The sequence below is a fragment of the Plectropomus leopardus genome, chromosome 13 (genome assembly GCF_026936395.1).
Source record: "Plectropomus leopardus strain MGB_pleo_1.0 chromosome 13, ASM2693639v1, whole genome shotgun sequence".
In the NCBI taxonomy this organism is placed as follows: Eukaryota; Metazoa; Chordata; class Actinopteri; order Perciformes; family Serranidae; genus Plectropomus; species Plectropomus leopardus.
The window spans coordinates 585,968-603,904 of record NC_142188.1 but is presented as its reverse complement, the minus strand read 5'-3'; the positions used below and the strand labels follow the sequence as shown (position 1 = coordinate 603,904).

General features: G+C 46.1%; 1 protein-coding gene across 1 annotated transcript in view; it reads left to right on the top strand.

The window, feature by feature from the left end:
• tjap1 (tight junction associated protein 1 (peripheral)) overlaps positions 1 to 16,610 on the top strand; it is a 48,431-nt gene extending 31,821 nt beyond the window's left edge. Inside the window, exons 8-11 of the mRNA XM_088086908.1 lie at positions 740 to 847; positions 1,902 to 1,985; positions 3,349 to 4,035; positions 7,851 to 16,610. Of these exons, the coding sequence (XP_087943034.1) occupies positions 740 to 847; positions 1,902 to 1,985; positions 3,349 to 4,035; positions 7,851 to 8,522 (1,551 nt within the window). The 3' untranslated portion in view covers positions 8,523 to 16,610. The remainder of the gene's footprint in view (positions 1 to 739; positions 848 to 1,901; positions 1,986 to 3,348; positions 4,036 to 7,850) is intronic.
• Positions 16,611 to 17,937: the final 1,327 nt, after the last annotated feature.

Here is a 17,937-nt window from a genome sequence, read left to right as displayed (position 1 = left end):
GAGAAGATTAATGATGCAGATTTGAAGTCATAGATTTTGACCGTGAGTGTTTCTTTCTCGTGGTGATTTTTAACGTTTGGTTGATCGAGTTTCTCGGCGGTCGTCGATATTTGTGCGCTGCGTTTCGTGTTTGTGAACCAGACGTTGAAATGTTTGGACTTGGTGTGAAACATCTGTTTGTCTCATTATCGCTGTCGACTGCAGCTTCTCTTCCTCGCGTGCTTGTAGAAAAAAGTGAAAACATGTCGAGCAGCTGATCGATCGATCGATGGATCCGATCGATCAGGACTTTCTGAGGAAACACTCAAACCAAAGAAGAAGTAGATCATTTGCAGACAGATGATAAGAAACTAAAAACCATTTCAGCTTTGACGCTTCGATCAAGATCTGCCGGGATCTTATTGATCTGCTCGCAGCAGCAGCCGCACCGCCGCATCCCATCATGCATCTGTGGAGTGCTGCCGGTTAACGCAGCATTCAAATGATCTGGGAAAACTGGAAACTAACGGCTGTTTTCAGATGAAAGATGATTCCTAAAAAATAAAACTGAAGGATTTTCATTAAAAACAAAAGACGAAGAGACAGAAATCGGAGCGTCCTCGTTTCAGCTGCTGATTTTCACCTTAAAGTTTCTTCCCACATGATCTGAATGTAGGCCCGCCTCCCCCGGCTCCTGATTGGCTGCCTCGCCTGTGATTGACAGTTAATGTTATAACATGATGTCCTGCTCCTCCCACAGCTACGGAAGGTGGAGAGGGACAAAAAGACGATGGACCAGGAGATCGTGGAGCTGACCAACAAACTGCTGGACGCCAAAAACACCATCGACCGTCTGGAGGAGCTCAACGTCAGTACCAAAGCTCACATCGCACCTTCATCACCAACGCTCACATCGCACCTTCATCACCAACGCTCACATCGCACCTTCATCACCAACGCTCACATCGCACCTTCATCACCAACGCTCACATCGCACCTTCATCACCAACGCTCACATCGCACCTTCATCACCAACGCTCACATCGCACCTTCATCACCAATGCTCGCATCACACCTTCATCACCAACGCTCACATCGCACCTTCATCACCAACGCTCGCATCGCACCTTCATCACCAATGCTCGCATCACACCTTCATCACCAACGCTCACATCGCACCTTCATCACCAATGCTCGCATCACACCTTCATCACCAACGCTCACATCGCACCTTCATCACCAATGCTCGCATCACACCTTCATCACCAACGCTCACACCTTCATCACCAACGCTCACATCACACCTTCATCACCAATGCTCGCATCACACCTTCATCACCAACGCTCACACCTTCATCACCAACGCTGACATCGCACCTTCATCACCAACGCTCGCATCACACCATCACCAACGCTCACATCACACCTTCATCACCAACGCTCGCATCACACCTTCATCACCAACGCTCGCATCACACCTTCATCACCAACGCTCGCATCACACCTTCATCACCAATGCTCGTATCACACCTTCATCACCAACGCTTACATCACACCTTCATCACCAATGCTCGTATCACACCTTCATCACCAACGCTTACATCACACCTTCATCACCAACGCTCGTATCACACCTTCATCACCAACGCTCGCATCACACCTTCATCACCAATGCTCGCATCACACCTTCATCACCAATGCTCGCATCACACCTTCATCACCAACGCTCGCATCACACCTTCATCACCAATGCTCGCATCACACCTTCATCATCTATGCTCGCATCACACCTTCATCTTTGAGTCCAGCTCGATGACCTTTGACCTCCTCAGCCACAGCACTGACACTCTGGTGTCACTGATGGCTCTGTGTGTGTGTGTGTGTGTGTGTGTGCATATGTGTGTGTGTGTGTGTGCGTGCAGGAGCGTTACAGGCAGGACTGTAACCTCGCCGTCCAGCTGCTCAAATGCAACAAGTCGCACTTCAGGAACCACAAGTTTGCTGATGTAAGTACCTAACCATGTATGTGTGTGTGTGTGTGTGTGTGTGTGTGTGTGTGTGTGTTTTTGTGTGTGTGTTATTCACACGCAGGTCAGAAGGCTGTAGTAGTTTCATCCTCTTAACTGACGAGATAGAGCGAGCTCAAACTTTGATCCACACCAGAGAGACATTTTCACAGGCCTCCATGCTGCTTTCTGCTGTTTACTGACCTGTTTACAGGGCTGTCTGCGGCATCAAACACACCGTTAAAAACCAACCGAGAGACGTGCTGCTCTGCTGCAGAGCGCGTACACAGCTCTGCTCTACTGGCAAAGGGAAAAAAAGCCATCCGAAACCTTTTTTTGGCATTTTTATTTCGAGTTTAAAAAACCTGCACACGTGATCTTTTTGGTGTTACGTGTATTACTGTGATTCTGTTTCAGTCCAACTTTTCAAACAAAGTTTCCACTTTGTGAAATGAATGATGTGGACCGTCTCCTGCAGCGCCTCCCTCAGGGCAAACTGCACACGTTTACAGGTGTCATCACGTGACGTGCGTCCAAACCGTTTTTTTTGTCTTCACTGTCCGTCTGCCTGAGATGGGACAGACAAACATCAGTTTCATCGTAGCTCTGCGTCTTTGTCCTCCTGCCTCACTGATCCGTTGCAGTACATAGCGGTCTGAACAGCCCGAGAGCCGCAGAAACTGCAGGATGACGTGCTTTGCACCAGTTTGCATCATCCGGCAGAGTTTCTCAGCGGGGGAGGAGGGAGCTCTCTGTTAGGAGGAGAGTGGACCACCGTTCATCGACACACACTTTGTTCTGATACAAAGCTCGGATAAAAATCTGAGGAGTGTCCCGTTTAACGGAGGTTTGAGTTTAGTAATAAACACACCACTCTCCTGATGTTACACCGCAGCTGCCTGTGAGGACGAACTGAGGGCCGAGTTAACACCTGCAGCACTGACTGCTTCAGCGGAGGAAACTGGATATAATGGCATCAAAGAGTGTGTGTGTGTGTGTGTGTGTCTGTGTCTGTGTCTGTGTGTCTGTGTGTGTGTCTGTGTGTGTGTGTGTGTGTGTGTCTGTGTCTGTGTGTGTGTGTGTGTGTGTGTGTCTGTGTGTGTGTGTGTGTGTGTGTGTGTGTCTGTGTCTGTGTGTCTGTGTCTGTGTGTGTGTGTGTGTGTCTGTGTCTGTGTGTGTGTGTGTGTGTGTGTGTGTGTGTGTGTGTGTGTGTTGATGGTTCCATTAGTCCCATTAGAGTTTATTGAGACTCAGCTGATCTGACCCACTTCCTGGAAACACTCTAACGCTGTGTGTGTGTGTGTGTGTGTGTGTGTGTGTGTATGTCTGTGTCTGTGCGTGCGTGTGCGTGCGTGTCTGTCAGTTGCCTTACGAGCTGCAGGACATGTTGAACAAACACATGAAGAGCAGCCTGCCGGAGCGAGGCCCCGCCCCCGGCTCTCAGGACCCGGACACGCTCAGTCTGACTCCGGCCGACGTCGTGCCGACCTCTGTCATCGCCCGCGTCCTGGAGAAACCCGAACCGCTCGTCCTCAACTCTGCTCAGTCCAGCAGCTGCGGTCGGCCCGTCGCCGAGGACGTCTTCGTGCACGTGGACATGACGGGCCCTGCCGGGGCCGAGGCCCGGGGGCGGGAGAACGGCGGTCAGGAGGCGGCGCAGCAGAACGGCTCGTGCCGCAGTCAGAGCAGTCTGGACGGACAGTCGGGCAGCGAGGAGGCGTGCGGGGCTCCATCCTTCGAGAAGCTGAACCCGTACCCGGCGCCGCCGCCACCCCACCCACTCTACCCGGGCCGCAAGGTCATCGAGTTCTCGTCGGACGACAAAGTGAAGATCCCCAAAAACTCACCGCTGCCCAACTGCACCTACGCCACACGCCAGGCCATCTCCCTGAGCCTCGTGCAGAACGATGATGAGCGCCTGGCGCCTGGAAGCCCCGCCCCCTCCTCCTCCTCTGGCGGGGGCACCCACCACCGCACGCCACCGTCACAGCGGGACGCCGCCAGCGAGCCGCTGTCCAGCCAGTCCAGCCCCTTCAGCAGCCCGCCACAGGTAACGCTTACACACACCTCACTCACACCTCACTCACACCTCTCACACCTCTCACACACCTCACTCACACCTCTCACACCTCTCACACACCTCACTCACACTTCTCACACCTCTCACACCTCTCACACACCTCACTCACACCTCTCACACACCTCACTCACACCTCTCACACACCTCACTCACACCTCTTACACCTCACTCACACCTCACTCACACCTCTCACACACCTCACTCACACCTCTCAGACACCTCACACACCTCACTCACACCTCTCACACACCTCACTCACACCTCTCACACCTCACTCACACCTCACTCACACCTCTCACACCTCTCACAAACCTCACTCACACCTCTCACACACCTCACTCACACTTCTCACACCTCTCACACACCTCACTCACACCTCTCACACCTCACTCACACCTCTCACACACCTCACTCACACCTCTCACACCTCTCACACACCTCACTCACACTTCTCACACCTCTCACACACCTCACTCACACCTCTCACACACCTCACACACCTCACACACCTCACTCACACCTCTCACACACCTCACTCACACCTCTCACACCTCACTCACACCTCTCACACCTCTCACACACCTCACTCACACCTCTCACACCTCTCACACACCTCACTCACACTTCTCACACCTCTCACACCTCTCACACACCTCACTCACACCTCTCACACACCTCACACACCTCACTCACACCTCTCACACACCTCACTCACACCTCACTCACACCTCTCACAAACCTCACTCACACCTCTCACACACCTCACTCACACTTCTCACACCTCTCACACACCTCACTCACACCTCTCACACACCTCACACCTCTCACACACCTCTCACACCTCACTCACACCTCTCACACAACTCACTCACACCTCTCACACAACTCACTCACACCTCTCACACACCTCTCACACCTCACTCACACACCTCACTCACACCTCACTCACACCTCTCACACACCTCACTCACACCTCTCACACACCTCACTCACACCTCTCACACCTCTCACACACCTCACTCACACCTCTCACACCTCCCACACCTCACAGACACCTCTCACACACCTCTCACACACCTCTCACACCTCACTCACACAACTCACTCACACCTCTCACACACCTCACTCACACCTCTCACACCTCCCACACCTCACAGACACCTCTCACACACCTCTCACACACCTCTCACACCTCACTCACACCTCTCACACAACTCACTCACACCTCTCACACACCTCTCACACCTCACTCACACACCTCACTCACACCTCTCACACAACTCACTCACACCTCACTCACACCTCTCATACACCTCTCATACACCTCTCACACACCTCACAGACACCTCTCACACACCTCTCACACACCTCACAGACACCTCACAGACACCTCTCACACACCCCACTCACACCACACAGACACCTCTCACACACCTCATAGACACCACACAGACACCTCACAGACACCTCATACACAGCTCACAGACACCTCAAACACCTCTCACACACCTCACAGACACCTCTCACAGACACCTCTCACACACCTCTCACAAACCTCACAGACACCACACAGACACCTCACAGACACCTCTCACACACCTCACAGACACCTTAGACACCTATCACACACCTCACAGACACCTCTCTCACACCTTTCACACCTCTCACAGACACCTCTCACACACCTCACAGACACCTTAAACACCTCTCACACACCACACAGACACCTCACAGACACCTCTCACACACCTCACAGACACCTTAGACACCTCTCACACACCTCACAGACACCTCATACACAGCTCACAGACACTTCTCACACACCTCTCACAGACACCTCTCTCACACCTTTCACACCTCTCACAGACACCTCTCACACACCTCACAGACACCTTAAACACCTCTCACAGACACCTCTCACAGACACCTCCCTCACACCTCTCACACATCTCACAGACACCTCTCGCACACCTCTCACACACCACTCAGACACCTCTCACACACCTCTCACAGACACCTCTCACACACCTCTCACACACCTCTCACAGACACCTTTCTCACACACCTCTCACACACCTCACTCACACCTCTCACACACATCTCACACACCTCACTCACACCTCTCACACCTCTCACACACCTCTCACACACCTCACTCACACCTCTCACACACCTCACAGACACCTTAAACACCTCACAGACACCTCTCACACACCTCACAGACACCTTAGACACCTCTCACACACCTCACAGACACCTCATACACAGCTCACAGACACCTCTCACACACCTCTCACAGACACCTCTCTCACACCTTTCACACCTCTCACAGACACCTCTCACACACCTCACAGACACCTTAAACACCTCTCACACACCTCACAGACACCTCTCACACACCTCTCACAGACACCTCTCACACACCTCACAGACACCTTAAACACCTCTCAGACACCTCACAGACACCTCACAGACACCTCTCACACACCTCTCACAGACACCTCCCTCACACCTTTCACACCATTCACACATCTCACAGACACCTCTCACAGACACCTCTCACACACCTCTCACACACCTCTCACACACACCTCTCACACACCTCTCACACACCTCACAGACACCTCTCACACACCTCTCACAGACACCTCCCTCACACCTTTCACACCTCTCACACCTCTCACAGACACCTCTCACACACCTCTCACAGACACCTCTCACACACCTCTCACACACCTCTCACAGACACCTTTCACACACCTCTCACACACCTCTCACAGACACCTCTCACACACCTCTCACAGACACCTCCTTCACACCTTTCACACATCTCACAGACACCTCTCACACACCTCTCACAGACACCTCTCACAGACACCTCCCTCACACCTTTCACACCTTTCACACCTCTCACAGACACCTCTCACACACCTCTCACAGACACCTCTCACACACCTCTCACACACCTCTCACAGACACCTCTCAGACACCTCCCTCACACCTTTCACACCTTTCACACATCTCACAGACACCTCTCACACACCTCTCACAGACACCTCTCACAGACACCTCCCTCACACCTTTCACACCTTTCACACCTCTCACAGACACCTCTCACACACCTCTCACAGACACCTCTCACACACCTCTCACACACCTCTCACAGACACCTCTCAGACACCTCCCTCACACCTTTCACACCTTTCACACATCTCACAGACACCTCTCACACACCTCTCACAGACACCTCTCACAGACACCTCCCTCACACCTTTCACACCTTTCACACCTCTCACAGACACCTCTCACACACCTCTCACAGACACCTCTCACACACCTCTCACAGACACCTCTCACACACCTCTCACAGACACCTCTCAGACACCTCCCTCACACCTTTCACACCTTTCACACATCTCACAGACACCTCTCACACACCTCTCACAGACACCTCTCACAGACACCTCCCTCACACCTTTCACACCTTTCACACCTCTCACAGACACCTCTCACACACCTCTCACAGACACCTCTCACACACCTCTCACAGACACCTCTCACAGACACCTCTCACACACCTCTCACACCTCTCACACACCTCTCACAGACACCTCTCACACACTTCCTTTCGTCACAGCAGATGCATTCATGTTTCTATGATTTTCGGTGGTTTCTATGATTTTAGATTTTTTTCTGTGTGCTGCTCGAGGGGCGGGAACCTTTAAAGATGTTGTTGTACTAACAGTCTAAATGCACTGACCCCGCCCCCCTCGCCCGCCCTTCAGGCGCCCAGCGTCCTGGCGAGCTCCGGCAGCTCTGAGGAGGACCTCCTCGCCAACTGGCAGCGCATGTTTGTGGAGAAGATGGCGCCGACGTGCGACGGCTCCATGGTTCACCGCACGGCGTTCAGCAGCCAGACGGCTCAGGAGCTGCAGAGACGGAGGCCCACGCCAGGAGGTGGGACCTCCTCTTCCTCTGACCGCCACAGAGCGGCGTACTCGGACGGCGAGGAGGGCTCGTCGGCGCGGAGCTGGACGCCGAGCCGCGGCTCCAGCCTCGACACCGACACCGACACTGAGCCTCGGCCCGGCAGGAAGGGGCGCTACGGCGGCGATGGCTCCACAGAGGAGGGCGAGAGGCTGCTGATGAACCTGGAGGACGATGGCGGCAGCGGGGACACGGCGGTCACCGTGGCGACCAGCCCCGCCGACACCCGCAGGAAGGAGTTAGAGGAAGAGGAGGAGGAGGAGGAGGAAGAGGAGGAGAGCTCCACGGAGGAGAGAGACGTCCTCCCCCACGACCTGCCCGTTATCTCGCCCCGCCTCCTTGACTACGACCCCGCCCTCGCCGCCGCCCCGCAGCGTCCGCAGAAGAGCCCGAAGAGGATGGGCGTGCACCACCTGCACCGCAAAGACAGCCTGACCCGAGCCCAGGAGCAAGGCACGCTGCTGGACTGACCCCGCCCCCAACGCTGACCCGCCCGCCACAGAGGTCAGAGGTCACGCCCATCCAGGAGATAGCCATGCTCTACTGTATGCTGCCGAGCACACGTGTGTGTGTGTGTGTGTGTGTGTGTGTGTGTGTGTGAGAGATATTGATCAACTGGTGATCAAAGTCACAAATTTAATTCTGAGAAAATAAGAATGATTATTTTTCTGTAATCAAATTAAATTCTAACAGTATTTTTGTTGTATTGATTATTAATCAAATGAATCTAAAAAATCACAGGAAATGCAGCATGTGGCCAGAAGTATGTGGACGGCCTCTTTTAAGGAATTTGATTCTCGGAAAAAGTGGACCACATTTTTTTGACTTAATTTCTTGAGCATCAAAGCAGAAGAAAAAATCATATTCTCCACCACGTTTTGACCCTGATATTAAAGAAGTTATTATTAGAATAATAATAACAATAATAATAATAATAACTGTTGAAAAATTATATTTTTTTCTCATAAAAACTGAACAGTTTGGTTGGTGGTGGAGTTCACTCACTTTAATCATGTGTCCACTTACTTTTGGCCATATAAAGTACTTTGGTTTGATGTTCATATACCAGGATGAACTATGTGGCCAGAAGTATGTGGACAGCTGATTAAACTACATTCAATTGATTATTGGAGATTCAGTCCAGAATATTATAATCAGTATTGTAATCAATATTAGAAACCCTGTTCTCTGTGTGTGTGTGTGTGTGTGTGTGTGTGTGTGTGTGTGTGTGTGTGTGTGTGTGTGCGCTGTTTTGTCAGAGAAGAAAAAAATGAAGAAAAAAAAATTGGAAACTTAAAAACTTTACGGACGTCTATGCCTTGTTTCCTGACCCGGGGCTTTTATTTTGAAGAGAACAGATGAGACACACCTGGATTACCACATGCACACACACACACACACACACGCGCACACACACACACACACACACACACACACACACACACACACAGACTCTCAGTGCCTATCACTCTCTCTCTCTCTGGAAGGTTGCGAGTTCGACGCCGGGCCTGTTGAAGGTCAGACTTTTATTTTCTTTACCAATCATTGATTTCCTGTCATGGCGTGTTTTGATTTAGTCATCTGATTGGGTTGTCAGGGAATTCAACCTTTGACCCTGGCTGAGCTCTGCAGCCCCCAACAACACCTGCAGGGGGCAGGGCCGGGGGCGGAGCTTCTCCCACCTGGAATGTAAACATCCAGTTGTTTGTTTGTTTGTTTGTTTGTTTTGTTGTCGTATAAATCCATTATTAAGAGATTATTTTAATTTGTTTCTGTTGGATTTGTTTTGTTTGTGTTTATTCACTTTTTATGTTCAGACGTTGTCACGCTGCTACGGAAGCCTGTTAGTGCCAGAAACAGGGCAGGAAATGACTAATGTTTTTCAGACAGCTTTATTGATCCCAGCGTGTTTGTTTGTTTGTTTGTTTGTTTGTTTGAACATGCACGCATTCCAACATGTAAACACATAAATACATTTTATTTTAAAGAATATAAACCCGTTGTCTTACAAAATAAAATAACAGGGAAAATGATTGAAATCGAGTCAAAGAAAAATTCACTTATAAACTTTATAAACCTGATATTTGAAAACTTTCATATTTCAACCAGAAAAAGGAACCAAAATAGGCATTAAAATACGGAGAAACTATGAATTTAAAAAACATCCTTAAAAACTTCATCATGTTGAAAATTAGTAAAATGAATAAATAAATAAATACATACATTTTAAATTACCTGTAAAAGTACTTTAAAAAATAGTTATTTCGATAAATAAAATAATAAATAATCTATAATCTATAAATAATAAAATTATAATTATTGTAATTAAAAACCCTTTTGTTTTCTCCCTAAACATTTACTCCTCATCTTTTTAAAATAATCTAATTGTGAAAGGTGTCAAAGCGCAGCAAGCGATGTTGATCCAGGTTTTAAGGGGTTAAAGTGCCATTTTCTGCTGATTTTCTCTTTCAGCTAACAAAAAAATCCCAGACTGCAACATCAACGTTTTTCATGGGTTTTTTTATCGCACAAGTTGACAAAAACGAACAGGATATATTGTGCAGCCGCAGTTAGAAATATAAAGTATGACTCCATTTCTCTGTATGTCAAAGATTATAAAATCAATATTGATTGAAATCCAGGTGTTTATCATCTGCAGGTAGAATGGTCACTACGTCACTGATCACTGTTTATTGATCGTTTAATTTAAAACACAAAACCTGCTTCATTTATTTGTATTCACAGTGATTACAAACATTTATTTTTGTATACAGAATCTCCACAATACGAAATTAAAACTAAACGTAACTGAAAGTGCGTTTGATTTTTACAGTTTTACAGGAAAACTGCTGATTTAAATACAAAAGTCGTTAGAATACAATAATGACGTTAACTGATAATTAATGTGTTGAATGTGTTTGTTTTTAATGTTTCTGGCACTCGTGAGCTTCCGTACCTCCACCTATTTGTTGTGTGCGGTCGGCGTCGCTGGTTGAATGTTGGCTCGTTGCCTTCCTCACAGCTCTCTGATTGTGACGCTCACCGAGCACCGTCATCACTGATTGATCCACTGACTGATTGATTGATTGATTGATTGATTGATTGATTGACAGATGTTCTTTCGGCAGTGTTTCATGTTCTCACAGGAGGTGGAAGTATTGATCACGTATTGATCTGCACTGTTGATTTAAGTGTCCACGTGTTGGAGTTTGTATAAAGCGTCAGACTGTGATCAGTATTGATCTGATCTGCTTTCATCATCAGTTAATTGATTGATAGGTCTTTAAAGCCGACAGCAGCCTGCACTATAATCATATTTTGAATCTTGTTAATTTGAGAGTACGAATTGATAATCTATCAAAGTATTGATCCAGACTGAAGCTTCAGGACCATGTGATAACCCTGTGATCTGTGCTGGTGCATGATGGGACACGGATGATGTCAGCTGATGGAGGAGAGCAGCTGAACGGGAAACAGATTGATCAATATTAACAGCTCCACCGGGCTGCAGAGCTCAGCTGGTTATTTTGTTTCCACACTGCTGACAGCTGAGACCGGAGGCTTTCGGAGGTTTTCAGGTTGTTCGTCCCTTTCTCGTGAACGCCTCAAAGAAACTTCTGTCAGTTTGGCACAAACGTTTTAGTGGACTCAGAGATAATGTGATGAGGTTTTGGTGGTCAAAGGTCACTGTGACCTCGTCTGTTTCATTCTTGTGAACATGATCTCAAGAACGCCTTGAGGGTTTTTTAAAAATTATTTTATTTGGCACAAACTTCCATTTTGAGTCATATAGAAACTGATTGGAAGTGTAGGGTCAGAGGTCACCGTGACCTTGTGTCCATGACATTCTCATGAATGCAATATCTAAAGAACGCAAACGTTTACTAAGAATAAAGAATGGTTTAGTTAATATTTGGTGGTCACTGTGACCCTGCGTCCATATCTCAAGAAGGCCTGAAGAAATGTCCTCAAATGTGGCAGACTGTGTTGGTCAGAAGGCACTGACCTTGCGACTGTTTCATATTTGTAAATGTTAGTCAGAAGAAGGCCTTGAAGGAATTTCCATCAATTTGGCACAAACATTAAGTGGACTCAGAGATAAACTGATCTCACCCGAAATTGCTTACCCGATTTCGGTGGTCAAAGTTTCGTTGTCTGTCCCGTTCTTTTCATCACGATATCTGAAGGAAACGTCAAAGGTCACCGTGAATTTGCGTCACTCTCGTGAACACCATATCTAAAGAGCACCTCAAAGGAATTTCTTAAAATTTGGCACCAACGTCCACATGGAGAATGAGCTGATTAGAAGTCTAGATAGGTACTGATGGAGCCGACGAGGCTAACGGTTTCCCTTTGCTGACAGTGTTTGTGCTAAGCTAAGTTAGCATCAGCCTGGAGTCAGAGCTGCAGCGAGACCTGATGAGCAGTTTAAATATTCAGATTACACAAGTAACTAACAACAGGTTAGTGAAGGAACTGCCGAGTTTCTGTGTGTGTGTGTGTGTGTCTGTGTGTGTGTGTGTGTGTGTGTCTGTGTGTGTGTGTGTGTGTGTGTGTGTGTGTGTGTGTGTGTGTGTGTGTGTGTGTCTGTGTGTGTCTGTGTGTGTGTGTCTGTGTGTGTGTGTGTGTGTGTGTGTGTGTGTGTGTGTGTGTGTGTGTGTGTGTGTGTGTGTGTGTGTGTGTGTGTGTGTGTGTGTGTGTGTGTGTGTGTGTGTGTGTGTGTGTGTGTGTGTGTGTCTGTGTGTGTCTGTGTGTGTGTGTCTGTGTGTGTGTGTGTCTGTGTGTGTGTGTGTGTGTGTGTGTGTGTGTGTGTGTGTGTGTGTGTGTGTGTCTGTGTGTGTGTGTGTGTGTCTGTGTGTGTGTGTGTGTGTGTGTGTGTGTGTGTGTGTGTGTGTGTGTGTGTGTGTGTGTGTGTGTGTGTGTGTGTGTCTGTGTGTGTCTGTGTGTGTGTGTGTGTGCTGAACGTAAATAAAACATGCAGAAACAGCGGTTCGCTCCTTTAACTGCAGCCTGTTTGTTCTCAGCTGCTCAATTATTTAAAAACATTTTCTACTGCGGGACGCCTGAAAGTCCAACAAACACACTGTCCTCCTCCTCCTGCACCTCCTCCTCCTCCTGCTTCTCCTCCTCTTCTTCCTCCTCCTCCTGCACCTCCTCCTCTTCTTCCTCCTCCTGCACCTCCTCCTCCTGCACATCCTGCTCCTCCTCCCCCTTCTCCTTCTGCTCCTCCTGGTTCTTCGTCCTCGGCTGTAATTATTAGCAGAACGAGCAGCTCCCGTTAAATTATTCACGTTTTATTACCGTCAGAAATGGGTCGCTAATACTTTAAAGTGTGTGTGTGTGTGTGTGTGTGTGTGTGTGTGTGTGTGTAGGTGTGAGTGTTTAATAATTCATACGAGTCATCAGATGTTGAGACGAGGAGCGAACAGGAAGTTAAGCTGTGTGTGTGTGTGTGTGTGTGTGTGTGTGTGTGTGTGTGTGTGTGTGTGTGTGTCGCAGTGATGCACTCTGGGTATAAATAGACGTTACATCTGGACTCGTACAACTTTAATGACTCTTCTTCTTCATGAATATAATTGGAGACGTCTCAGCCAAGGTCACCCTCCTCCTCCTCCTCCTCCTCCTCCTCCTCCTCCCCCTTCTTCCTTCTTTTTTCATTCTTCTTCCTCGTCTGAATTCCTCCTTCTTCACCTCCACTATCTCTTGTCATACTCTTTTCTCCTCCTTCTCTTCCTCCTCATTTTCCTCCTCTTCCTCTTTAACCCTTTGAAATCAGAGCAAATCTGTTTGATTGATTCCAAAAACACTCGTAGAAAACAAAGAGCAACTTTAGCAAAAGTTAGAAGAAAATTACCTAGAAATTGCAAAAAAGGAATGAAAAAAAACCCCAAAATCAAATATGAGTGTGGCCTGAAAAAAATCCAAAACGATGAAAAAATAGTGTATAGTGTTTTTTTCCTCATTTAAACCTTTTTGCTCCGCTTTAAACGGCTGAAATGCTTGTGAAAGGTGAATGAAGAAACGCACGAGAAAAACCGACGATATAATTATAAGATTCTAATAGTTCGAGTTTTCTGGACATTTCTCCCTGGTTTTTATTCATTTTCTTTTAACGCATCAAATGTTATTTGTTTGTCACCTTTTTAACCAATTTCTCGCAGTTTGTGGGACATTTCTTACCATTTCTTACGTCTTCAGGTTCAGAGGGTTAAACATTGTGACAGGCGTCTGAGCGCAGCACGAGTAAACTGATGTTGATCCAGGTTTCAAAGGGTTAAATGATGATTTTAAAGCGTAATTTGAGGGAGCAATCCCGCAGCGTTTCTGACTGCGTCACATGTCCGTGTCTGTGTCCCAGCATGCACCAGGAGGACGAAGGGTTAAACTGACTTTTGACGACGGAGACGATCATTTTACTGTCACAGCTCTTCCTCGCGTGTTTTTTAAAACCACCAGAGTTCGTTAGTGTTTTGGTCACGTCAGCTGCGTTCATGTCAGACGGGAGTTCACAGATTCCTAATCAGAGCTCTTATTCTGAAAGGTTCCCGTGTTTAGACTGATGCTAACGTGAGATGTTTTAAGTACTGATACAGCAAAACAAATGCTTCACGTTTCCACTCACATCAACTTCTAAATCGAAAGTACAACTTAAAGATTCACTGAATATTTGAAATACAGAATTATTTAAACTCACCTGAAGTGAAATAGGTTGTTTGTTAGCACTAAATACTCGACGTTTGTTCTGAATATGGAATATTTGGCACTAAATAGAAAATAATGACAACATTTAACATGTCTTTCTTTATTTTATTTTTGCTCTAAATATTCAACATTTAAAATATTCAGTGCTAAAAAAGCAAACACCTCATGTTAGCATTTACTTAAATATGGACTTTTGTTAATGTGCGATATTAAAAGCAAAACAGCGTCTTACATGAATATCTGACGTCTGTACACAAACGTAACATTAAATGTGCCATATTTGATGTTAAATGTTCTGTGTTTGGACTGAAGATAAAGTGAGATATGTGTTGACGCTGCTTAGCACTAATGTTAAGCTAATTATTCCAAACATGGAAGAATATTTGAGCTAATGCTAACATGCGTGTTTACTTATACCGAAATACTCTAACGATGGAAAGTTTCAGTTTCAGTTTCTTTATTGTCATTTCAATCTCACCTTACAGTGTAGCCCTACAGTGAACGAAAATTAAGCACTAAAGACAAAAGCAAACACACTTCACATTAGCACTGGTTTCAATATTCTGTATTTTTGGACTTGTGCTAACGTTAGCATTAGTTAAGATATTCCATTTGAACTTATGCTAACATAAAATATTAAGCAAAACACATCTGATGTGAATATATGGCTTCTAAATACAAACATTTAACACAAAATTTTCCACATTTAATGTTAATTTTTGTAGGTTGTGTGTTGGCGCCACTTTATGCCGAATATTTTTAACATGGACTAATATTTAGAGAGATGCTAACATGTATGCATGTTTGCTTTCTTTGTACCTGAGTACTCCAAATATGGAGTGTTATGCACTAAATACAAAAAAAAAACATACTTGATTGATTGTATTTTAGAAATTTGCTTATGTTAGCATTAATTTAAATACTCCATATTTAGACATATGCTAACATTAGCATAAGTTTAAATGTTTTAAATTTCACTAATGCTAAAATTACCATTAGTTTTATATTTGGATTCATGCTAATGTGAGGTCAAATGTTACCTTACATCATTTTTAAAGTTTTTAAATCATGAATTCGCATTCTGCAGTTGTAAAACAGTGAAAGTACTAAAAATGTCCTACATGACATGAACGCAGCATTAGCAAACACTTCATCTGAAATTATATTTAAAGTTAACACTAACACTAGCTAACAGAAGCTAACAGTAGCCTGTGCTAGCTAAGTCCCAAATATATAAAAGTGACACACCTGAAGAAACTGTTAGCAAACTAGCTAGGATTGTTAAGATTGGGGAAAAAAATAAGTAAAAGTCACCAAGGCTAATGCTAACGTGCTAATCAGACTTGTGCTGGTTAGCCAGCTAACAAGCTAACGTTTCCTGAACACAAAATCAGCCAGATTAAAAAAAAAGTTTGTGTTTTTCTGAGACTCTAAACTCAAACAAGAGCTCCAACATGGCTGCCGGGGACGGCCAGGTCCTTTATTCAGGACGTGGACTCACCTGAGGACACCTGAGGACACCATGAGGACACCATGAGGACAAATGTGGAACTTTTATGACAAACTGAAAACAGACTGTTGGACGTTCGGAGCTGAACTCTGATTGTAGCCCCGCCCCCACAGGTGCTGTTACTCACCCTCAGCTCGTTGACCTCTGACCCTGCAGGTGTGAGTTCACCTGAACTGTTTCCTCGTCTCAGCGAGTTTTTCCTGGTCTGATTGTTTGTTTCACTTCCTGTTGGGAAATAAAACTAAAAAAAGTTAAAGAAAAAAAGACTGTTAAAACTACTAACGATTTTATTTTCTCAATTTGTAAACAATGTATATTTTAAAACAAATAAAATATTTTAAACGTATGTTGACTTTTTATTTTATAACCAGGTGAGTTCAAATGTGATAGAAAATCTGTTTATTAACTTTATTTTTTATTTTGGAGGGTTCCTCTTCCTGTTGATTGTAAATGTTTTAATGACACTTTTATTTTGTAAGTTGTTCCTGCAGCAGCTGATCAGGTGTGTGTCACCTGATCAGCTGCTGAATAAATGACATCATTAATATTGATGAACACTGTCCTCACACACACACACACACACACACACACATTAACTCTGATGGACGATGAGGTAATCACCTGCCTGTATGTGTGTCCTGTTGCCTAGCAACACCTGATATTGATCAAACTGCTCTGTGAATTATTAATAAATGATGAATAATGAATGTTTTTTTTCATCTCCGTTCAGCAGCTGCTGTCAGAGGGCGCCGCCCCCTCCTGATGACGTCACACCACCTGTCAATCATCTGCTTGACTCCTCGATCCAGAACCTGCAAGAACCCTCGAGAACCTTCAAGATCCCGACTGGTTCTGAGGTGTCCTCCAGATTCAGGACTTTTCAGGGTATCTGTAAGGTTCCTCAGGTTCTGTGTTGGGTTCGTGAGGAGCATGAAATTAGCTCGCTGCTTCGTCTGGGTTCTTTAGGTTTCATCACTCTTCAGAACCGAAATAAGACGTCTTTCAGTTCCTTAATGGTTCTGTAAAGCTGCGCTCACACGAGCGACACGGCGGCAGCGTGACCGGCTACATCCAGCTGCCAATGTTTGGCTCTAAAATCGTTCTGTGAACGCATCCAATGCAATGTTTTAGTAACGTTTTCAGCGACAAGTTTTCTTTTAGCTCCAAGAACGTTCTTCTTAAAGTTAGAGTAACGTTCTCTGTCAAAAATGTTTTTTGGTTTGTTTGTTTTTTTTTTGCTAAAATAAAACATTACGTTTGTATTTTTTTAAGTAAAGGATCTGTAATGTCAGTCCTCAATAATGTTCTAAATGTTGCTTTGAAAATGTTCCTCCTTTGTTCTCATGTAACATTGAGGGAACGTTTTATAAAAGAACATCCTCTGATCTGTCGCCTCAACGTCACCAAAAAAAATTTGACACGATAAAGATCCTTAAAGCGTCATATTCAAATGTTTGCTGTTAATGTTTGTGTTTTGGTTCGTTTGTTTTCCGCTGTAATAATTTTATAGAGAACCCCGGTAACGAGTCCTGACAGCCGCACAGCTGTTAGCATCAGCACCTCCTGCTAGCATCAGCACCTCCTGCTAGCATCAGCACCTCCTGTTAGCATCAGCACCTCCTCTTAGCATCAGAACCTCCTGTTAGCATCAGCACCTCCTGCTAGCATCAGCA